Here is a 24,015-nt window from a genome sequence, read left to right on the forward strand (position 1 = left end):
GGGGTGACGAGGCACCCGGCTGACTGGGACGGGGAGAACCCGGCTCCCGCGGCGGCCGGCAGCGGGGCTCCGCCTCCGCGGAGGATCCGCGGTGCCCGCCCCCCCCCCCCCTTCCCTTCGCGCCTGCGCGGCGGTTTCTGCGGCTGCGCGGCGATGGCGGCGGGCCGGGGCGCGGCGGCGGAGGAGTGCGTGGGGCAGGTGGTGCTGCCCGGGGACGTGCTGCTCCTCCCCGGGCACCCCGAGGAGGACGGGGAGCGGCTGCGGCTGGGCGCCGGCGCGGCCCCGCGGGGCCGGCTGCTCTGCGGGCCGGGCCTGCGGCGGTGCGGGGCCGGGCTGCTGGTCACCAAGGGCGGGCTGCTGCGGCACCGCCGGGCGGGCGGCGCGGCGGCGGCGGCGGCGGGCGGCGCGTACTGGGTGGACTCGCAGCAGAAGCGGGTAAGGGCGCGCAGGGACCGGCCGGGGGCGAGAGGGTGGTCGTAAACCCCCGTCTTGCCCGTTCTTCGCTCACCCGTGCGTCCACCGACCGACCTCCCCCCCCCCCCCTCCGCTTTGCAGTACGTTCCGGTTAAGGGCGACCACGTCATAGGAATAGTGACGGCCAAAGCGGGAGACGTGTTCAAGCTGGACGTCGGCGGCAGCGAGCAGGCGTCACTCTCCTACTTGGCCTTTGAAGGCGCCACGAAGAGGAACAGGCCCAACGTGCAGGTTAATGCGCCGGGTTGTTGGCGGTGACGCTTTAGCGGCGGCGTTCGGTGGGGCTTCTGTTACGTTTCAGTAGTGTTTCTTAGTAAAAGCACTTCTGTGAACCGCGCATAGCTTTATTTGCAGTGATTTCGCCTTGGCCCTCCTCAGAGGCTTCTGCACCATCAGGCTGTGGGCTTTCTCGGGTTTCTTAAGAGAACGTGTAACTTGGTGTGACGGTTTGGCAGCTGTCAGATGTCAGGCTTTTTCACTCCTTAGGCTTCAACTGCCACACACAGTAAATGCATTTCATGAGTGATGCCCATCCAAGGGGGCACTCTGAAGTTAAGGTTTCAAAACAAGCTTTTATACCATCTGGTGAAAAAGGTGTTTTTGACAACACTGTTATAAACAGTTGCGTGGCGCGTGCATGGCACAGCTTCTCTGTTGAACTGAAATACCATCACCAGAACGTAAAAATGGACTGTAAGGAAAAAATAGCTTAGCATGACTTTTTTGGTTGTTGTCCTGATGAATGAATACAAGAGCAGGTTACTTGGACTTTTAATACCCTTAAAGTTTGAAGAAAGAGGAATTCGTGTTTAAAGTTTTTTTTAAAAAAAGGAGAGGAATACTCCATGAAATAAAATTCTGCACTTTTTTACATCTTTAAATTTCTAGGAGTGATACAAGGTAATTGTTCTTAGAGGATGTTGCCTTTAGTAAAAGAAGAGACAATGAAAATTCCTATTACACCAGTTTATTTTTCTATCACCAGTATTCTAAAACCATTTTGTGGCCTTATGAGATCTTTATCAACTGAATATTTATTGCAAATATGAAGTATGATCTTCTCTACGACTTTTGCTTTTTGACATTGCTTTATTTAGGTGGGAGATCTTATTTATGGTCAGTTCCTTGTAGCAAATAAAGACATGGAACCAGAGATGGTCTGTATAGACAGCAGTGGAAGATCAAGTGGAATGGGAATAATTGGACAAGATGGCTTCCTCTTTAAAGTTTCCTTAGGTCTAATAAGAAAGTAAGTACTAAGAAAAGTAAGTAGTCACTCTTAACATGTAACATGGCGGGTAGGATTCACACAGCTGTTTCTTCTGAGCAGTGTGGACAATTTCGTAATCAGAATGTGTAATTGTTTTAGTGCATTTATGCCAGTTTATTGAATATAGATACTGACCTAGAAGGAACATTTATTTTTTCCCCCCTAAGAGATTTAAGAGCTCTTCTATACCATGTTGTGCAATCTGTTTAAAAAAAGTGATGTAGTTGCCAAGGCAACATGGAAAATAAAACTAGTGATCTGGGGAAATGAAGCATTCAAGCTAGGGTTTTGGGTATATACCTACTACCTTGGAGTTTAAAAATCAGGAATGCTTACTGTCCTTTTTCTGCTTAATGGGATAGTTGGGGAAGTACCTCTGGCTGACAGATGGTTAAAGGGGTCTGTACACATCGATACACATTATTTTCTGGCTTCCAAAGAAAAATAAATTGCATTGAAATAAGGATAAATTGGTGGGATTTTCACTTAAAACTGACATATTAATCCAGGAACCATTTTAGACTTATTGTGAACTTTGGAGTTACTTATGCTCATGTAAGTACAAGATTTTGGTGACTGTCAAAGAATACTAAAGTATATGGATAAATGATAGTCAGACTTTGTTGTTGCTTTTGGGTGGGGGTGTTTTGTTTGTTTTTATTGTTTGGAAAAGCAGTCTGGAGATGCAGAGCAGCTACTTCATACCTGGGTTTCAGTAATGATTTGTCTGTCTTATATGTCCCCTTGGAATTCAGTGTGAACCAATAGAAGTTTTTTTGCAGCCCTTCTGTTTCTTTTCCAAATTTTATCTCTAGGCAAGTAAAGAAATAATAGTCTATTACAAGTAAACTGCTAAATCCTGGTACATTTGTTTCTTCTTCAGGAAATCCCATTGAAGCTCGATTTGATCCTAGATGTATTAAAATATTCTTGACACTTTTTTTTTTGCTGTGCTGTCACCTAATAAAACCAAACTATTATATGTTTACTGCTGTTGTTATTGTCTCCTGAAGGAGAAGGGAAAGTTGTGTGTTGAAAGACACATCTTTAACTCTGGTGTCAAATTTATAAATAGCAGCACTTTAAAAATGTCACTTTGTCAAACAGCGTAGTTTTAGAAGTTACTAAATCAGAGATTTACTATAAAAGTATAAATTACCTTTAAATTTGTCAGGTATCACTTCTGAATCTAATTAGGGAAAAAAGCTAAATTGACAAGTTCTGTATTTTTTTAGGCGCATATATTTTATATAAGGAGAATTCAGAATCTGGTACTGTATTGCTATTTTGGATGCATATGTAGCTTGATCGTCTTACCTTTTGGTATTGCTTTAATAGCAAGAACTCCTGTAATGCCAGTACTGCAGTTTAGTTATTGATAGCAGTGTGGTGTTTTATCAAATGTGAGCACTTTTTCCTCTGACTTTTTTTAATCTTGTTTACAGACTCTTGGCTCCAAAATGTGAAATAATCCAGGAGTTGTCACAATTGTACCCATTTGAGCTGGTGCTGGGAATGAATGGAAGAATATGGGTAAAAGCAAAAACAGTTCAACAGACTTTAATTATAGTAAATATTTTGGAAGCCTGCGAGTATATGACTGCAGAACAGAGAAAACAAGCACTTGCCAGATTGTCAGGGAATTGATAAGAGAAAACCTTGAGGGTTTGTTAGAGATGACTGAGGTGTTTTAGTTATTTTTGTATTCAGCTTTATATTAAAAATCTTTTTTTAAATTAAGTACTAGACTTTTGTTGTTGTTATTCAGTTCCTTTCCCTATTCACTCAGCTTATTTTTGTCTTCTTTAGGAAATTTGGTTTTACCCACTTTTGTGATTACTAAACGCTGTTTATAAATTTTTTGGCTGATGCGGAGAAGTCTTTAAAAGCTACCATTAGCTGTGAGTTTTGAGGTGTAACTTCTTAAATTGTCTTTAAGAAAACTTGTCAATTTGTAAACTGCATATATTTGCTGCTTTGGTCATTATTAATATTAGAACTTCAAACAATACATGTTTACTTGAGGTAGTGGAAAGTATCCTGCAGGTCATTCATGCTGGTCAGGTGCTCTATTTATACGGTGACAAGAAGTGATGATTTAGTATTTTACAAAATTTGGGAGTAGAAATGCAGGTGGAAAATACGAGAAAATAATTACAGGGTGTGGCATAGGGTGGTTAAGGCAAATGATCAGCTAAGACCCAGCGTATGGTCACAGTGACCCTACCACTTTCCCTGAAAGATAACCTGGCTAGTATTATTAAAGAAATGGTGATTAGGACACAACTTCAGTATCAACATTCAGGAAGCTTGATGGCTCACTGAAGGTAAAAAATATACTTAACAACAATGCTATTTGAAGCCACTTGCAACTTTTTCATGTGTGCTTTCAAACTAGAGATTAGGTAAACATCACTGCAGCAATAGGCATGTATTTCTCAATTCTAGACATTTTAGATTTATTTTTTTTAGAGCACAAAGATTATATCTAGCTTTGCATCATGTTAAACAAAATCAGCATTTCTAAAAAAAAAAAACCTCTATTAGGTTTCATTATGTAGTAGTTCCTCACATGCATATAGAGGAAATGCTGTCCTAGAAAGGATAAACTGTCAGTCTATTTTAGTATGTAAATAGTTTGCTACTGTTTTGAAAGAGGAAGAGAATGCTGGACTAATGGCAGGGGAATTACTGATGCCTGCTTCCTGTGGGATAAAAGTGGAAACAAAATTCTTTCTATTTATTTCTTCCAAAGCTCAACCTGTGGTATTTGATGATATGGTTTTCTTTGGCATCTTTCTCATTTAGAAATTGCTTCAGTTCAGAGCCACTCCTCTGAGTCATCTTTTAATATGCTTACCTAGGGCTTCCCCTGATTCAATAAAAACACAACTCTAATGGTTTCCATGTGAGTCTAGTGGCTACAATTCAGAATTCTTCCTGGGTTTCACTGCCCTCACTACTTAGCATTTAGGGTATTGCTCATCTGGCTTGGTAGATTTGTAGTTGTCTTTTTTCACCTGTTCTCTCAGATGAACTGACTTTCATTCACATCCCATAAATCTTTTAGGCTTATAATCTATGTCTTGCTACACATGAAAAGCTGTAATTTAATAAGGATTTTACTAACTCTGCTGTTTTCCAGTATTTTTTAAACTCCAGCTAACCAGAGCCCCTGCAGGTTGTCTGTTACTAGTACAATAGCTGGCATAAGCAGAAAAGCACTTGCCAAATCATCTCAGGGTGTTAACTTCATTTTCTGTGAATGTTCTTGGATCATAATAGTAAAACCACAGGAATGGGGAATGACATGGATCATTTCCTGAAGAGTTGTGGCTTGAAACGCAATTAGCCTTACCATTCCCCATTATACCTCTCTAACCAGTCTCCCTTCCCTCCCAAAAGTCTGAGGTTTAAGCCTAACCTGCAAGATACATGAAAAATTCCTGTTTTAAAAATGCTTTTTTGGTAGTGCAGCATAGCAAAGGGTGACCTTGACGGTTTTCAACATCATCAGTGCCCTGTTTCACACCACCCATTATTCTGTCCCAATGTCAACACCTTATCACCAAATGGGACCTTAATTAAATCAAGAGCGTTAAAATTATGCTTGATTTTAATTTAACAGAATGGTGTATCCCCAAAGTACTTGAGTAATTAACCCTTACACAATCATGTTAAGTACACTTAGGTTTGTTTGACAATTTAGGCAGCGGCAAAAATGACAGTGGATGTGAACAAAAAGGGCGTGGGGAAAATGCTTGAAAGAAAATACATTTAAACACATTAACTAAAAGAAGGCAATATTGCTTTTTTGTTTGGCTTTTTTACTTGGAAAAAAGAAAACTATTCTTTAAACCAATACTGGCTTTGACAAGCTTTATCTAATGAACAAAATATTCAGGCAAAATCTCTATGATGACTGTGAGCTTCTAGTTCTGGCTCGGTGACTAAATCAGTATCACCAAAAAAAGTGGTTCTAGGAAGAAAGACTGATCACGAGTTGATTATATATTTTTCTGGAAATGTTACAAGAAACCCTTCACATTCCCATTAAAGGCACATAAGCACATACATTTCAGGAAATGGAACTTGAGGAAGTGATGCTGTGGACTTGAAATGTACCTTGCTTAGCAGAATGTCTTTCTGTTGCGTTTATCTGCCTGACCTGTGCCCTTGTCAGTTCAAGTCATTATTTAGAGTTACTCATTTTAGATACTTGGTGATTGTGCATTAGGCACTTTGTTATTTTGCTTTTCTTTCACGTTGTTGTGATGAAAATTAAGAAGTAAAGATTGTAGATGTCAAGACGGACACAGTCTGTATCCTGAGAGCAGCACAGCCCATTAAAAAGAAAGTTCATGAAGAATTAAATGGAAACCACTGAAAATATGAAACGTGTAGTTTGTGGCCCTTTCTAGGTTGATGTGTTGTATAAAGACCAAGAATAAATGCTAACAGAAAGTGCAGATACGCAGTGTTGAAATTGTGTGTGATAGTAAAACATTTGTATTTTGCTCTAGCAGAAAACAAATAGTTCAATGTAATAGGATTAAGAGCTTAACTCTAAGGCTATAGTTAGAGTGTGGCTGTAGCTCTGCTAGATTAGAAATTTACTGTGCCCAACTACTCATTACCACTTTACCACTAGAAGTTGCAACTGAAGTTTGCTGGCATGTGTATTTGATTCCTAGCCAAGTTCTGTCAAAATGACCCAACTCAGCATCAACACTTTTAATAGCAGGGTTACTTTGTTTTTTTAACCCGGATATTCTTTTAGCAGAATCAGTCATGGAATTTTTCTCTCAAGTTTTTAAATGTTAAGAGCAGCTCATCTACTACTGGAGAAGCTCAGATTTGTTACAGAAAGCCTGGTTTGCTTCACTAGTACATAAACAAATAATTCTGAATAACAGCTAGATCAACCAGTAAATCAACAGGTTATTTTAAACTTTACAAAGTGATCACCTCGAAGCTTTCAGCCTTACATAAAAAAAAATATTTACACCAGCTTTTCTAGCTACATACAACCGACGCGGTGAGCTACATTATTTGACTGAGTATAGAAACTAGCTGTCTTAAGGACGATGTAAGACACTACTTGGTTGTATTAGTAACACAGACTTGTCCTTACTAATGACTTGTATAGATTGCAAGGTGCATAACTATTATTGTAGTCTATAGTAAGGAATTAAACATGTAAGTTTTTCCCCAACAACGTGGAAGAGAAACAGCCTAGAAACATGCTGGGTGCCTGGGTTTTAATAGAAACTGTGTAGTAGTTGTGAGCAGTTAACCAGGAGTGCTGCAGAAGGACTGTTTTCTTCTGATGTCCTGATCTTGCAGAAGTGCAGTTACTGCCTTTTCAGTGCTATCAATATGGGTATTTAGGGATGTTCAAAATCCTGGTTTGGCCTGTAGAGCCTGAAGCGTTATCACTATTCTAGTGGCTTGAATAGTCATTAAAAAGAACTCTTTTCACTAGGCCTTAGTGTCCTACCTAGTATGGGAAAAATTAAAAAATCAGAATAGAGTAACAGTATAGGTAGCACTGCAGTAAATGGGACAAAGAAAAACTGTAGGCCAGTGGAGATTCAGTTTTGTTTTAATTACACTTGCCTGATGTAAAAATATTAAAGACTGAAGGACAGACGGAAGGACTAATGACCTCGCCCGCTCTCTCCAAGGCTTTGGTTATCTATTGCATTGTTGTAAATGGTAGCCTCTTCTGTGATTCAGTGTTTATTAGGCCATTGCCAAAAGAGATTTGTATAAGCATCTGTATACCCATTAAAAAGACTTACTAATTCTTTCTTCCTGCTCTTGTCCAGATGGAGGATGTTGCACCAGTCTCTTTTTGGTGTTCCACTGTGAACTGCTCGTGTGGGTGAAACTGATTTCAAAAGACCTGTAGGTCCTTTGGTTTCTTCTGTGACTACTGCACCCTGATCTTTCTTAAGATAAACCTAAGATCCTGTGTCCAGGCTGGCTGTAGACAGACTTGTGCTTTTATTTCCTGAGAATCAGGATGATGTTGAAAACACCACCACATGAGTACATACCACTGTACAGCCTCCAAACGAGATGGCTTTTGCCTGGTCTGGTCAAAAACCTATGTCAGTGTGCAGCTGTGTGGATATGCCTTTAGAAGCACATGGGTGAAAAGTTCAAGCTGTATTTTTGTATATCCAGTCTTATTGTTTCAATATCAAAAATCTTAGTCTGGAAATCCTTCTACAGACACAGGGCCTAGATCCTGCCTTAGCCCACCACTGTCTGTTTCCTTGTTGCTTTTGGGATCTCCTGTTTCCTGATAGAAAAGACGGTTTGTTTAATATAAGCCATTTGTCTAACAACGCCCTTGGTCTAAAGCTGATTTATAGAAGCATGATCCAACAAGAAATAGAAATAATTAACTTCTGAAATAACACACAGCTTTGTCATTCTGTACATGAATTTAAAGTTTCGTAATGCTAGATCGTGTTTTAGCATAGATACTGATACAGTGCATACTGGGTGACTTATGCACAGGCATGCTAGGGAAATTTAATTAACAGATCTGCAAGCAGTTTTCAGAGTGATACTCTTCATTCAGTTTAACTGCTATAAAACTAAATTATGAAAGCAGGAAGAGAAGGGCTCCGTGTGGTTTTTAAGAGCACTGTTCAAAACCTGAGAACTAGAAGATTAAGTTGGTGCCTGGTGCTCTGTGAAATGTTCTTTTTGTGTATGTTAGGGACTTCATTATTCTCTTTAACAGGAAAAAAATGTGTGAATAACATCTGAATAGGTGTATGGAAAAGCCAAACTGTTATAGATCAGTCATAATTGATCTATAAAGAGGGAAAAACAGAAAACAAAAGAAGTCAAATTCCCATTCAGCTTTCCTGCCAAAATCTCACTACCTTTCTAAAACAATGAAGACAAAGGTAGTCTAAGAAGGAAGTCTAATACAGACAAAGTAGTTGTCCAAAGTAGTTGTTGCTGCAACTCCACTTATGCAACACAGTAGCTTTTCATGGAAAGCAAGCCTTTCTGAGGACATGGGTAGAGAAGGTTACATTCCAGTATTTTCATGACACTATTTTTCTTTGCATTCAGCATCTACTAGAAGTGTGCATGGGATTTCAGTGCTCTGTGAAGTAGGAAGATACTGGATGGAATCCAGATGTGAGGGCTCAGATTTTTCTGTGTTTTTCCTAATAGGGACAAATGAAGTTGGCATCGCTTTGGGACTGCTTTTTGTCTTGCCTGATGCCTTATCATGGATGCCTACTTAGAGCAAAGAATAAATAAAAAGTTGTTTTCACCTTGTGATAGGTGTTTCCCCACCCCACCCCCCCCCACCCCCCCCCCCCCCCGGGAATACTGGCTACCTTTGAATTGTGAAAGCCAGCTGCCAGATTGTTCGAGGTGTAACGTGCAGAAGTATAATTAAGAAAATAAGTTTTTTTGTTTTATGTGCTTACCATGGCAACAAAAATAATGGAGCTGTAATTCTGTCCTTGCCAAATGTTGACAGCTGGAGCCACAACCATTATAAAATTCAGAAAAAAGGAATGTTGACAGCCTGCAGAAATTAGGGGTTTAATTACATGATGATGGCTGATGAAATTTGTCAAGTGTTTTTTTGGTCATAATGTTTTTCCAGAGATTGCTGTGTCACAGGGGCAAAGATACCTACGTTCTAATGCTGATTGCATTTCACAATGCAATCAAAGCCACTTTAGCAAATTATGTTTGGTCTTGACAGAGAACCTTCCCACACTGGCTAAAGAGAAAAAGTGGAGGTATTATTTGGTTTCATATATTTCCAAGAAAAAATGCATCCCCAAACCTTACAGTTGTCCCAGATCCCCCAGGTCTTTCAGGTAGTCCAGTAATGCTGTTTCTGCCATGAAGTTTCCTCATGTTATTTTTTAATTGCTGGTAAGTCTTGAGTGACTTAAGCACTTTTTATAATTCCTTCGTTTTCTAAAAGCATGTGTACAGATAAAAGCATAGCTACTGCAATTTTGGGCAAAAAGACCCAAACCCTTCTCCCTGCAGCTGCCCAAGACCAGTTAAGAGAGAGATAAGAGAAGGCCATTTGGTCTAGATGAGTTTGGGACGTGCTGAAAAACAGCCGCTCTCCGTCCTTTGGACTGTAGGCTCTCTGGTACCATCGAAGCGGTTACGTTGTGTTCCTGACCAGACGGTGCTGTCATTGCTGCTGCCTTTTTTTGTTTGGCTTTTGGTATTTTAAGTGCCAGGTTACCAGGAGACCTGAGGAAATAGTCCCAACGTAGTGAAGATGAGTCCTGGAGTTCCTGGCTGGAGCAGAGGAGCCTAACGACCACAACCAACTGAAGAGCGTGTTTGTTAAATGATGTGACGCGTTATTGGCTGGCTTATCTGAGCAAGTATATTCTTGAATGTAATATGTATGTAAGTGTTTTAAGTGCCCCATTAATCAGACTGCTTGAATGATAAGCTCACTACATTCTCGGACTTGAGTCGCTACCTGTTGGGTTTGTTTTTTGTTTGTTTTTTTTTTTTTTTTTTTCTTAAATCTATTTAAGCACTGTTTTTTACAATATCTTTCGCTTCTTTCTTTGCGTAGTCAGTAGCTAAAAAAATCCTAGTGAGGGGAAAATGGGTCCCGGGGGGTGGAACTGGAGGGTTGCCACCGCCCCGGCCCCCCGCGCAGGCAGGGCGCAGAGCCGCGGGCCGCGCGGCGCGCCGGGGGCGGGGCCTGCGCGCCGCGTGCCCGCACGTGCCCTGCGGCGGCCGCGGGGCGGGGAGCGGCGGTGGCGGCGGTGGCGGCGCGGGGCCGCAGTGTGAGTGCGGGAGCGGGGACGGAGGGAGGGGCGGACGGAGGGACGGACGGATGGATGGATGCCGCCGGGTCTGCCGGGCTGCCCTCCCCGGGCTGCCCTCCCCGTCGCCTCTCGTGTTGCGTGGCCCGGGCGCCGTGGGCCCTGCCGCCGCCGCTGCCGCCGCGGGGAGCAGCGAGGGGCCGGGGTGGCCGTGCGGGCAGCGGCACCGCCGCGCAGGGCGGGCGCGCGGGCTGAAGGGCCCTGCCGGACTTTGCCCTGCCGCGGCAGCCGTCGGCGTTCTGCTGCTTCCCCCGGCCTTGGCGGGCCCGAAGTTCTGCCTATGGCCTGACCTTGCGGCTTAGTATTTTGATTGATCCCCGCTTTCTTATGTAACTTAATCTGGGTGTAAGTAGGCACAGCAAGATCAGTGGAAGACAGAGGGGTGCCGCGCTTTGTTCCTCGTGTCGTTCCTGGTGCGTTAGTTTGGTCCTGGGTGCGATCGCGCTCCTCGAACTGAAGAAACCCCCTGAACGCTCCTTCGGGCTGCTGGAGGTACCAGCAGGGCGTCCTCCCAGCCTCCTCCTGTGCAACCACGGCGACACTTTCCCCATCAGACCTGGTCCATAGCAGGCAATGGGAAGGCTAAACTAGGTTGTGGGGAAATTGTACTCCCCTGGGTGTTATATACTGAGACTAAAGTGTCACAGCCTCACCCGTGCGTAGGGCCCCCCCTGCCCTGTGGGTTGGAGCTGAAACGTGCATTGATTATCTTGTAGTTTTGCTTTTCGTAACAAATAATTTTGTTGTTAGGAATTGGGTAATGTGAGGAATGTGAAAGTTTAAAATACAAGCAAGACCTAAGAATCAAAAAAGGTAGAAAAATAATTCTAAATTTAAGCGTGAATCTGCAGGAGGTATGGCTGGGTTGGAACAGGTTGGAACCGCTTGCTGCCTGGCAGGTCGCAGTGTTTCTGGTGAGCAGGGATTAGGGGGGGTCTGTTGGTATTCTCCTTCTCCCCCCACCTTTACAAACTAACACAGTGTGCAGCTTTCCTGCTGTGGATCCCCGGCAGACCCAGCGGTGAGCTTAGTCTGCATTACCTTCACATAAGTGCTTTTTGCAGTTCTGTAGTCCAAGTACTTCCCCTCCGTCTCCATGGCATCTCCATTTTGCTGATTGAGCACAGATTTGAATTTTCCCATACTTGGTATCTAGCTGCCTGTCCCCTTTGAATACACATAGAGAATTGGAACGTTTCCAGAGTGGTGTGTCAGAGCTCTTTGCTCTCCCTTGCTCAAAAGAAAAGAAGGGGTTGTTGAGACGTCGGGTTTCTTTAAAACAGTCTCAGAATGGGGGGAGATTAGTTGGTCTAACAACTAACTTCCCTCCAGATGAAGAAGTATGGTTTGCTTGCTTGACACAGCAACTTTCTCTTCAGCTAAAGACAAGCGCAGTGTTGTGCTGAGCTCAGTCATGAAACATGCGCAGACTGGGAAGAAACCTACAATGATGCCTGTTATTCTTGACACAAAGAATGGTTTGTTACGGGATCTTTGCAATGGCAAGAAAAAATTGCTCGTGTTGTGACAATTACTTGCACTCATGCCATCAGAAACGTTAGGAGGCTTCTTTATGCATTGATTTTGTCATTTAAAGGGCAGTTTATGTTGGAAGGGGCTTCTGAAGTTTCTCCAGTCAAATCCCCTCTTGAAGCAGGGCTAATTTTGAAGATCAATCAGGGTACTGTATTTCGTAATCCTTAATGGTATTTAAAAGCTCATGAAATCTTGATGAGTGTGTTACCAGATTTTTGTGAATTGTAAATTGTCTTTATAAGACTTAGATTACAAAGATATTTGTAATCATATGACTCATTTTGGGGGGGAATGTCTCATGAAAAATAATCAGCTCAACTTGTTTGGGATATGCAAGTTGTGACAAAGCTCTGAAAAATTTTTAGGCTTAATATGGAATGTCTTGGGGGAGTGAGGAGTGGGAGAGAAAAGCAGAATTAGCAATGGTCAAAGCCATTTTAGACTAGGGCATATGTGCTAGTGCAGTTCAGTTTGCGAGAGTGCCCACTGAGTGTTTCCACTTTTCCTCAGTTGTCTTCTTAGGAAAACTATGTAAGTAAATCTGTGTGTACCCCGAGTTTTACTGACATAGACTTTCCAGGGTTTTTTGACACAGCTGCAAAGGGTCCTGTTTACACTGCTAAAATAAATGTTTAAGCATAGCTATCCTCTTAATGACAACTTTTTCTCTGGTTGTGGGTGGGGGGGAAATGAGACATCTAGAAAGCCATGTTTTAACTGGTGATCTTCACACAAAGTGAAGACCATCAGCTGGCACTTACAACAGGGTTAAGACTAAGCCTGTTTAAATTCAGGTTAGCTGGGTATTGATGGACCATAAAATACCTCACTGTTATCTTGGAGATCTCTTGTGGTCACCACAAAAACACACAAAAAGATGTTTTTCCATTTTTCTTTGACCTCTGTAAAGAGAAGTGCTTGTTCCCTTCTGGGGGTTTTAGCAGAGTGGAGAGCTTGCAGATCTGATAGTTCCAGAGAAAATGATGTTCTTTAGTGAAGGGACATTGCCACTAATGCAGGTAACCAAGCATAGAAACACTGGGTTACTTCACCAGTACAGCCTCTATATTGAAACTTTTTTCTAACATTGTGCATTGCGATGGCTTTTTTCATTGTTTTCAGGGTTGTTTGTATTGTTTTTGGCATGTGTGTGTGTGTATGGGGTTAGAAGTGGAATAGGCTGAAACACAGGGAAAATATTACTTGTAAACATGCACAGTTCTACAGAAAAGGACAGTTTAGCATGCAGATCTTAAAGTTCAGTGCTGGGTTGCCAGCTTCAGAAAAGCTTTCTGTAATTCCTGTTCCCTGTACCCGCCCACCCCATAAAGAGGGTAACCGTGTGTTGAGTTAAAAAAAAAAAAAAAGAAAAAAAAAGTTGAGTGATTAAGATACCTTTAAAACAATCTTGCCGTGGATTGGACAGCTGTTCTTTCGTAACCGCTGCAGGGCGACTGTGGCACGAATTGCTTAAAGACGCTGAGAGCCAGGTCCTGGCCACAAGGCAGAGGCTCGGGAGCTGGCCTCCTGCCTGGTCCTGCCCACTCGCCACCCGTGGCAGCGCGGTTTGTCTTCTCTCCTGCCTGCGCTCGCGTTCGGGGGAGCTGGTGGTGGCTGATGCTGGCGCAGGCTGCATGGGTTCCGGTGAGTGCATGCACCTCAATGTTAAAAAGGCTTAGGGGATGCTCTGGTTGTACCTTCTCCTCGTGGACTGTGGCTCACGGGATGCTTTGTTGTATCTTCTTCTTGTGGATTGTTCTTTGATGTTTAAAAACTCATCGAGTTTGATCACAAGGCAGTAGTGTTTGTATTTTAAGGTGGAGTGAAGCGTTGTAAAGTTCTTCTGAGCTTCAGATTTCCTTAATAAACAGCAGCTAAACAGAGAAGCTGCTAGCTACAAATACTCATCTGTTTTCCATTTAGTCTCTTTACTTGGGGTTCAGTGACACAGATGCGTCAGGGCTCATCCTGTCTTGTTAGCAAATGTTTTAATAATCTTGGTTGATGTTTCCCATACAAATTTTTCAAAGTGGCTTACTATGTTGTTTGCTTAGCAGGGGAGGAATTTCAGTATCACCCTGTAGAGCTGCTTCTTCCATTTCCCTGTTTAAATAGCAAAAGATTCACATATTTGAATAGGGGTTTTTTTGTCACTGAGTGGAAACCAGCGTCCAACTAATCTTGAAGAGGTGTGTTGACTAAACTTAATGATCTCTCTATCAATTACAACTGAGTGGAAGCTGGCTTTTAGTGATGCTAAAAAAAAATAAGAAGTTATGTGAGAACTACTCATTAATCAGTTGCCACAAATTTAGCAACATTTTTGTACGCAAATGACATGCACAAGGGATTAATACTCAGTTTTTACCTCCCCTCTCGTAACTAAGAATTAAGAGAAAAACAGTTCCTGACCAGACAAGATTCAAGTCCAAAGAGTAGTTGGATAATCAGGCTCTGAGAGGGAGCCGGGCTATAGCCTTTTGAGTATGGCACAGAGATTTTAAGTCTTGACACAAGGATATTGCTGCATTACAGCAATACATTTTGAGTTACATTTTGGTCATTCCAAAGGCTGGGGTCAGGATGGTCTCTGATTTGAGTCACAGATAGATACCAAAAAAACGTTATTACAATATGACTTTGTTTGAAAAAAGTATGTAGAGAAAGCAGATATGGTCAAGGAAAGTTTCCCTTAGTTAGAAGTAAGTGGTGAAATGAGGTAAAATCTGTTCTCTTATCTGCATTATGTTTATGTAAACTGGCCTTGTTTCCTGCTTGGGATCCTGGATTACTCACGTTTCTAGATACTGCGATACTGGAACCAAGTATGCTGTTAAAAGAACAAAGCAGTATTTTTTCAAAAATGTTTTCTAGCTATTTCTTCAGGTAGGCAGTTGGCTGTAGTTGTTTGTCAGTAATATTCTGGAGCTAGTTTTAATGATGGAAAGGGATTTTCTCCTGGAAAATTCTGGTCACAAAAGCAAGGAGCTACTCATAGTTCTTTCTGAATTCTGCCAACAGCTAGCTGTGGCAATAAAGATTATCTGTGTCTCTGGTTTATTGCCAGTCACAGTTCCAAACAGTAATATTTTCCTGTATTTATGAGGGGAAAAACCCCTCTCCCATACAAAAGTACATACAGACAGCAATATTTACCAAAAGAGACTATCAGAGAAGAGGGTTTTCAAGATGGCTCTGGAAAAAGTTTGGTTCTCCGTATTGTGTAATACTAAAGTTGGGTGACTGCAAATCTAACAGCCCTTTGTGACACATAACTGTTGTGATGTACAGTGACTTTTTATGCTGCCAAAACTCTGGTGACTCTTGTACCAGTTACTGCTCAGAGCTGGGCCTTGAATTTTGTTGATGAGGCAGGGCTAAGTGTGCTTTCCTGCATCCCCGTAACTGATACTGCCTCACTGGAAGGTGGCTGTCAGCCCCTTCCAGGATTGTGAAACATGTTCAAGGATCAGGATTGGGCTGTGGGGAGTTTGTGGATAGATGGTGGTTAAATAAAATTGCCACCTAACTAGAGTCACTGGTAACAACAAGCAGTGTTTGTACTTGTAAGACATGAGCATGCATGTGTAATGCTTTCCATTGCAATATTATCAGTTCTAACTGGTGGGTGTGAGTTCGGGTTGTTTGTTCCTGATGTAGTTTCTGCTTTAGCCAGAGTGGAAATTGGTTAGCATACAGAAGGTGCTGTCCAGGGCATGTTTGTAATGTTCGATCACTGTATCTAATAAGATGGTTGCATGTCTGCATATTTCTGTCTGCAGGCATGACTGATGAGCTCTAATTTTGGCTTGGTGCCAGTTTTGGTTCTAATGTGGAACTGTAAGGAACAGGAAAGGTTACCAGTTATGGTGAGCTGGATACGGATTTTTTTTTTTTTTAATTTTTTTGTGGTATATTTGTAAAGTTCACTGTTTAATATAGATTAGTGGAGGGGGAAAAAAATCTACAAACGTTTCTTTTTTGAAAGAAACCACTGTTTTACTGTAATAATTTCAGTTACTGACTGACATAATGGTCATCTTGTTAGAGGCTCTTCACTACACACATAGTCATCATTCTCCCTGTTGCATCTGAGCACTTTAATCATGAATGTTTTTGTCATCCTGATAGCAGGAAAAAGAAAGGATATCTTGTTAATAGTTTCGATGTGGATCAGGTGCAGAGCTGGAACGTAATCTAGATCAGTACCAGTTCAGTACATTAATAAATACACAGATCATCTCCAGTCAAATGAAGAATATCCATGTGAGCTTTTAGTAGTTGTTTTAAAACAGTTCCTCCTTGCCTGTCATCATCGATGTCCAGTGTTAGAGCTGCTTTCTTATTTCTTTTTTCAGAAATGTCCTTCCTGCCCGACTTCGGGATCTTCACCATGGGCATGTGGTCTGTTGGACTCGGAGCCATCGGTGCAGCTGTGACAGGGATTGTCCTTGCTAACACTGACTTATTTCTGTCCAAGCCAGAAAAGGCTACGTTGGAGTTTTTAGAGGAGATAGAGCTAAAAACTGTGGGATCAGGTAAGCTTCTGGATGTTTCAGCCCACGTTCTTCAATAATTGGGCTTTTATAAGAACCTTTATAAGGCTAGGGTTAAAAGAGTTTTTCTAAGTCTTTTCTAGTTACAACACATAGTTGGGTGTCCTTGAGAGCCAGTAATTCTGGTGAAGGCAAAGCAACCAAAAGTGGTGTTTCTGGATGAAACATGACACACTTCTAAAAGTCAATAAAGCAACAATACCCTGTTACGCATGTAGAATTTTTTTTCCAATAGAACTTTATTTGAATGTGGAATTCTCTGCAGTGCTTTGTGTTGCTCCTTAAAGCATTAATAATTATAACCAGGAATGGCTGATACTGTTGATGCTGTTTCTCTTGTATAAACAGAACAAAGAACATTCAAAGCGGGTGAATTATGGAAGAAGAATGGTGCAGTGATCATGGCTGTGCGAAGACCTGGATGATTTTTGTGCAGAGAGGTACTTGCTGGGATTGAGGATTAATTAGGAAAAGTTGAGCTCTTATTTGCATAGATTCCTGTTAAATAAAGAGAGGGGGTGAATAGGACAGTCATCAGATACATCTCAAGTATCTGAAAGGTGTTTCCTAGCCCAAACTGGTCACCAGCTAACAACACACTTAGTTTTCTTTGCAGCTGGTTTGTATAGTCTAGGTCCTGAGCATTCTCCTTCTGAAGGCGACGGTTACATGATTTTTACATCTGCCAGGGACCTAGTCCATGGGAATGAGAAAGGGACATTGCACAAAATCCAGTGGGTAATGAGCCTTATGAGCCAGTTGTATTCCATATGTCCAAAGTAAATCTCTGTGAGCCAGGTAGTCCCTGGTCAAAAGCAGCCCAAGGCTGGACCGGCAGAAAGCCACCAGATAAAGCTCATCAGCAAAAAAGAGGTGTGCATAAAGGGGAGTCCTCGTTGTTCAGGATGCTGAATGTGAGGCAGAAAGATAAGGAGTCTGAAGACAAGGAGTTACTGTTCCATAACAAGGTGGGTTGGGAAACAAAATTTGATCCTTAAGTTGGCATTAGGCTCCTTGGATGGAGGTGGGAGTGTACACTTAAAATACGATTTGAATGTACTGCGTGCCTGGGAACAGCCATAACTGGCACGTTGGCCATTATTTTTCTCATAGCTATGGGGAAAAATAGCTATTATGTTGTTACTCACTACTCTATAACATGGAGTAATTAATATTGCAACCACTTAATTAAGGGATCTGCTCCCATCAGTAGTAACTGCCTAAGTATGTATAGAATTCATGGAAGGTTAAAGATTAAAGTGCTCTGAACAGGTGTAGCATAGGCAGGAGGAGAACGTGCTACATGCCTGACTGTGCCTTTCTCATACAGTCAGACAGGAATTGATTAATGATTTTTTTTTTTTTTTTTTTTAATGCTAACTTCCTGAGTAGAAAGAAAGAGTCCAATTCAAAGAACTGTGTTGTTTTTTTATTTCAGGAAAAAATTGAGGAGAGAGAAATTTAATTTTCCAGTTCTTATTTTTGGTTCAAAGCTTCAAATTTTTAACAGAGGCAGTCACACTACTGATCAGCTAACCAGGGCAAAGAATTGTTTTGTATTTTAACTATAAAAGTGTTTGAAAAAGCTGTTAAATTTTCTGAATTGAAGTTATTGTTGATTGTATGCTCAGAGCATTTTTGTGAGTTGACTCTCCTAAGAACAGTTCAGTTGTCTTTTTTTTTTTTTTTTTTTTTGTCCATTAACATTTCTCCATAGTATAGACACTGCTTCTTTTCCTACTGTCACTGACTCAGCTGGTGGAATAGTTCACCGCTTGTCATATCTGTTAAGCTGCAGGCTGTAGGTTTTTTTTTTTTTTTGCAAGAGGCAAAATACATTTGGTTCCCACTGTCATAGATCTTGGAAAGGATGCTGAATTTTGTCCCTGTTGACAGCACCAAGAAGGAATATATACTTCCCTGGACACAGTGCTGGCATTCAGAAGCGACCGTTCTACCTCATAGATCACTGACCTGGTATCAGTGGTGAGGACATGCTTCCATTGTCCACTGCAAAGGATGTCACAAATCCTACTGGAATGATGCCTTTGGATCCTTGAGAATTGAGGCCTGTAGACTTAAGAAATATGGAGTCTTTTTATCATCTGCATCCTAAATCATCAAGATTCCTTTTTTGTTTAAGATAGACTATGCTTAACATGACTGCACTTCTACATCTCATAGTCTCGATCTGGCCGTGTAGTCATCCAGTGCTCCAGTCACTGTGAAAGTGCCACGGGCCTGCTAAATATTGTAGGTTTAAACTCAAGCAGTCTAAAGTAGCAGAAGAGCCATATAGTTGAACTGTTAGTGGGACAAACTGAAATGAGAGTTGTTCTTTTGGGTTGTCCCTGCCTTGGTGGAGAGAGGAAGTATTCTGCTAGGGTGTGCCTGTCTGCTTTTTACAAAAGTAAGAAAACAGTTTCACAGACTAGATGAAAAGGTCACAGCCCCATGGTAGGGCTGTACAGCTGTTACGTGATGTCATTTGTCCCCCAAAATAGACTTATTTGCTTTCCTGTATTGTATAATTTTTAAATAGCAGTAAAGAAAAACAAATCGCGTCTAGTCCCAAGATGCTGCTTGAAGTCTAATCTCTTGAGAATTTTAAAATTTAACTGTTCTTACATCATTCCTGCTCTCTCCTCTCCCAAAAGCCAAGCAGGGAGACACAAAATAAACCCCACCAAATTGCTGAAGTGCCTTTCTCCAAAGGGCTAATCAGTGTTTGGTGATCTGTCCAAATTATTTCTCACTTTACAGGGCACCCTACTGCAGTAGCCTGCAACATCAGTTCTCAGACATGTTAGGTCACAATACAAATCTTTTTTGTTTTGTTTTGTTGGTTATGAGAGTTTTGAACTATATTAAAACTCCCAGATACAATTGTTACTACTTCCCCCTTTAGGAAGATCATAAGGCATTTTGTTGAGGGAAAACAGAAACTAATTACCAGGTCTTTAAGAACAGAAAAGAGGGGAAGGATCTAACAAGCATAAGCTATGATCATTTAATTCTCACCACTCACTACTCAGTGTTTACTTGGGACGCCAATTCACCCCTTTTTCATTTCATCTGAGAAAGCCAGAGTAGTGAACTGGAAAGCTGCCCTTACCCTTTAACCTGCTGATGTCGTTAATGTCTTTTTTCCTGGCTCTTCACCCCTATCTGTCTGCTACTTGATACTCTGTAAATTCTAGATGTCCTGCAAGCCTTTGAGTTACAGCATTCCAGTTAGATGGCTGAGTTCATGTAAACCGTGTCCATTTTTAAAGCATGGAGTTCTTTGTGGGAGTTTTGTCCAGTAAAAATGACCTTCCTCCATTGGAGATGAGAAGAAACATATTTTCAGTGAGCACTCTGATCTGTTGGAAACCTCATAGATCTTTGTACAAACTCTGAGAGTTGGGATTCCTTCAGCAGAACAAAAAACTCAGCAGATGAGTGGTGATACCTTACACTCTTACACATCAGAAAAAGTAGTATTGCTCCTGGAATACCAAAGTTGTATGAAGAAATTCCCTGGTAATTTTCACTGAGGGATCTAGGAAGGAGAGTGCATTTTCACTCCATTACTTATTCTGGACTTGTATAGCCTGCTCCTGCACAGAGCCCTCAAAATACCTTGCGAAAGGGCTGATAGTGACATATTTCTACTTGGAAAAAAAAGATTGGAAATTCTAGCCTGGGAAAGTTAAGTGATGTGCCGACAGTATCTTTTCACTGTTCTGTAAACACTTTAAAAGATAGTTAAAGCCCTAGTACAGGCAAGGTGTGTCTACAGCTTTGAGTTAAAAGTATGTTTTTGCCAAGATTTTAATATTTTTATACAGTAAATGCTCAAAAAAACTCCATGCTTAATGAAGAAGATTTACTAAAATCTGATGAGACCTGCCTAGGAGTAGAGCTAGCTTGAATGTCTGATTTACAGGTCTGTTTCTGTTTTGTGCCTCAAGCTAGAATTTATGAATGTTTCTGATGCTCTTGAAATTCAAGGTGAAGCTTTCCAACCTCTGTTTACTGCATGAAATGTTTGGATTTTTTTTCCTTAGGAGGCTTCTGAGCTCTCCTCTCTGAAACCTCAGCTGTCCAAGCTGGGCGTCCCTCTCTATGCTGTTGTGAAAGAGAAGATAGGGACTGAAGTGGAGGATTTTCAGCATTATTTCAAAGGAGAAATCTTTCTGGATGAAAAGGTATAGTGAAGTCTGTGTGCTCCTTTTGTTTAAAAACAAACTTATGACTGTCCTCTTCGAAGAGCTTATCTAGATAATATAAGAGAGAATGTGGTCTGAATGAAAAAGGATTTAGCAGAATTGTAGTTTAAAGAAGTTGATTAGCTTTGCTTTTCTGTATATACATATGTACTGCTCAGTTTACAAACTACTCTGTAGCTATGCACTGAAAACATTCTGTTGCAGATTTATTCCTCCCCTCCCCTTTCATAAGTAAACAATTTGGCCTATTAATATTTGTTCCTTTCTTCCACTGGCTGTGTGACTTGCTGATGTTTATGATGTGTGAATCAAGATCTGGAGGTGACAGACGTAATTAAATCATGATGTACAGGCCAAATTGTAGCAATATGGCTTGTCTCAGTACGCTGGCGCATGTTGTATTGCCAGTCTTGTGTCCTACAAAACCATGGCCCTGTGATTACTCCTTAACCCAGAAGATACATAGAAATCATTTGGCTTCTGAAGGAAAATGAATACGTAATACTCAAAATCAACTAGAAGATACCTTTATTTTCCCTCCCCACTCTGCCTGTGTGAAAGAATCAGGCTGATTTGAAAAAAAAAAAAAAAAAAAAACCAACAAAAAAACCCAAAACAGATGGCTAATAAAGTTTTAGAACTAGGCACCACTGTTATCTCTTTGCCAGTGTTTTTATTGCTGTCGTGGTTTAGGCCTGGTCGGCAGCCAACCACAATGCAGCAGCTCTCTCTCCCTTCCCCTCCGGCAATGAGAAGGGACAGAGAGCCAGGCTTGGGGTTCAAGATAGGACTGGGATGGGGAAAAATTTCCCCTTTATGATCACGAGCAAGAGCCAGACTTGTTAGGGGAAGAAAAAAAAAGAACATACATTTATTACAGACACTAACAACACATAACAGAGTAGGACAGTGAGAAGCATTGCCACATCTTGAGAACACCTTCCCCCCACCTCTCCCTTCTTCCTGGGCTCAGCTCTGCTCCCGATATCTCTCCCTCCTCCCCCAGTGGTGCAGGGTTAGGGAATGGGGGGTGCAGTCAGCACTGCCACTTTCTTCATCTTCGGTGAGGGGAGTGTCCGGAACTTGTTCCTCCTGCTCCATCGTGGTCCCCCTCTCACAGGAGACAGTCCTCCACAAACTTTCTCCAACATGAGTCCCTCCCATGGGCCGCAGTGTTCCCCACACTGCTCCGTCATGGGTCACTAACTTCCTCCGACTGGATTCTCTCCCACGGCTGCAGCCCTTCCCGAGCTGCTCCAGCGTGGGACTCCCCTGCGTGCTGCAATCCTCCCAGCGCTGAATTACAGCAGCGGGGCTGCCTTTTCCCATGAGACCCTGGTCTTCTTCGGGCACAGAACCTTGATCATCCAAGCAGGAGCCACAGGCCATAAATCAATGTCTGCTCCACCGTAGATCTTCATGGGTGATGGAGGGGGCCGCCCTGCCATCTCCCCACAGGATACAGGGGGGTCTCTGCTCCGGCACACCTCCCCCCTCCTTTCTTCCTCCGTTCCTCCACTGACCTTGGTGTTCACGCAGCTGCAGCAACTCCTCCTCACAAGTCCGACTGCACGTCACCACGTCCCTTCTTAAATACGTTATCGCAGAGGTGCAGCCGATTGGCTCAATTTCCCAAACAGAAGTGGAGCTGACTTGGAGCTGGGGGTGCTTCGAGAAGCTTCTCACAGGGGGGCTGCCCCGATAGCCCCCTCCCCTGCCACCAAAAAAACTCCACCATTCACTCAACCCAGGACAATTGCCATACTTAAATATTTTTTTTTCTTATTTGTGATCACAAGGCACCCTTGTTGTCAGCAGTAGCGATGTAGATGTACATGAGGCTTAAATACCTGTGGATCAGCTTAAAATCCACATGAATGGCAGCAGTACCACTAGTTGACTGTGGGGAGGTTGACTGTGGTCAGGTGGTGCGTTAGGTTAGCTCAGGTGCAATTTCTTTTTAGCTCTGCCTGGTTAGCTTTTGTGTGCTGTGACCTTTCTTGGATACCGGGTTGGCTGGTTTCCTGAATTTCATTTGGGAGAAAAAGTCCTTTTTACTTTGTTTGCTGAGGTATTTTCTGTTTCTCTGCAGAAAGGCTTCTATGGTCCACGCAGACGAAAAATGATGATGTCAGGCTTCTTCCGCTTTGGAGTCTGGCAAAATTTCTTTCGTGCTTGGAAAAGTGGATATAGTGGTAACCTGGAAGGAGAAGGATTCACCCTGGGAGGAGTATATGTGATTGGGGCAGGAAGACAGGTATTGCAGGCTATCTAGGAGGCTTTTATGTCTCCTATAAGGCCAGAAGTTTCTCTTCCAGAATTGTTCAGTTACTGGTCAGTTGTTCTCCTCTGGGGAGACTAGCGTATAAATTTCTCTCTTGTGTCTTTGACTAGGGTGTTTTCCTGGAGCATCGTGAGAAGGAATTTGGAGACAAAGTCAGCCTTCCATCTGTCCTTGAAGCTGCTGAGAAGATAAAACCACAGGCTTCATAAGCAGAAAAATAGTCGCATGTGTTTCTGATCGCAGCTTGAAATGTAGAATGTATCTGTTTGTTGAACGTGCAGTTTAAGTGCTTCTTAACTATTTAGTGATCAATGCAGAGGAAACGTTCTCTATTCAGACAGAAGATTACGAAAATCCTCCTCGATCCTTTTTTGTTGCTTTGCAGCCTTTCAGGTGGTCAGGATTTCAACTGCTCTTTTGTGTCTGACTGTATTAATGAAAGGTTGGGTCTAAAATCTGACCTAGCCTAGATGTTTTCAGTCAGAGACAGTCGATTGAAAACCTGTCTACCTAGGGTAGCAAAACTCTGCTAAGGTTGGAGTAATAGATTACCAGTTGAGGTTGAAGGATAATAAAACTTGATGTAAATGAAATGCCTTCGCTTTTTGCTTGTTCATTAACACATAGACACATTTGTGTTTCTAGAAGACTAAATCCTGTCGGTCTAGGTTATTCTGAGATTCTGCATTCAAGATGTGTCACTATGTCTACCCAGTAAGTTTCTTAGTTAAGTATTGGCTCTAGCTCTTCCAGTTCTTTGTGTGGTTCCCTGCAAGGAAGATTGAAGACATCTAGTGTTCACCTCGGAAGATAATTGTGGCAT

At 42.1% G+C, this 24,015-nt stretch overlaps 2 protein-coding genes across 3 annotated transcripts; both read left to right on the forward strand.

Moving 5' to 3' along the window:
* The first annotated feature begins 55 nt into the window (after positions 1-55).
* EXOSC3 (exosome component 3) lies at positions 56-4,785 on the forward strand. Of its 2 annotated transcripts, none has more exons than XM_032994129.2 (4): positions 56-435; positions 556-705; positions 1,572-1,723; positions 3,190-4,785. In XM_032994129.2, the coding sequence occupies exons 1-4, from the start codon at positions 154-156 to the stop codon at positions 3,389-3,391; spliced, it is 786 nt and encodes a 261-aa protein (XP_032850020.2). In that variant the 5' UTR covers positions 56-153; the 3' UTR covers positions 3,392-4,785. The 2 variants fall into 2 exon arrangements, with proteins under 2 accessions (XP_032850020.2, XP_042646175.1); XM_042790241.1 differs by lacking the exon at positions 3,190-4,785 and adding an exon at positions 2,628-2,724.
* An 8,779-nt stretch (positions 4,786-13,564) lies between these two features.
* On the forward strand, positions 13,565-23,785 carry PRXL2A (peroxiredoxin like 2A). The gene is made up of 6 exons (XM_042790298.1): positions 13,565-13,782; positions 16,497-16,676; positions 17,043-17,134; positions 20,747-20,887; positions 23,001-23,165; positions 23,303-23,785. The coding sequence occupies exons 1-6, from the start codon at positions 13,773-13,775 to the stop codon at positions 23,399-23,401; spliced, it is 687 nt and encodes a 228-aa protein (XP_042646232.1). The 5' UTR covers positions 13,565-13,772; the 3' UTR covers positions 23,402-23,785.
* Positions 23,786-24,015: the final 230 nt, after the last annotated feature.

Source organism: Tyto alba, unplaced genomic scaffold, assembly GCF_018691265.1.
Source record: "Tyto alba isolate M040663 unplaced genomic scaffold, T.alba_DEE_v4.0 Super-Scaffold_1, whole genome shotgun sequence".
Classification (NCBI taxonomy): domain Eukaryota; kingdom Metazoa; phylum Chordata; class Aves; order Strigiformes; family Tytonidae; genus Tyto; species Tyto alba.

Bases quoted from the DNA above. Each gene is read 5' to 3' on its own strand.
- EXOSC3 (XM_032994129.2), top strand. From the start codon at position 154: ATGGCGGCGGGCCGGGGCGCGGCGGCGGAGGAGTGCGTGGGGCAGGTG. The intron at 436-555 runs GTAAGGGCGCGC...TCCGCTTTGCAG, and splicing joins TGGACTCGCAGCAGAAGCGG to TACGTTCCGGTTAAGGGCGA. The intron at 1,724-3,189 runs GTAAGTACTAAG...TCTTGTTTACAG, and splicing joins TCCTTAGGTCTAATAAGAAA to ACTCTTGGCTCCAAAATGTG.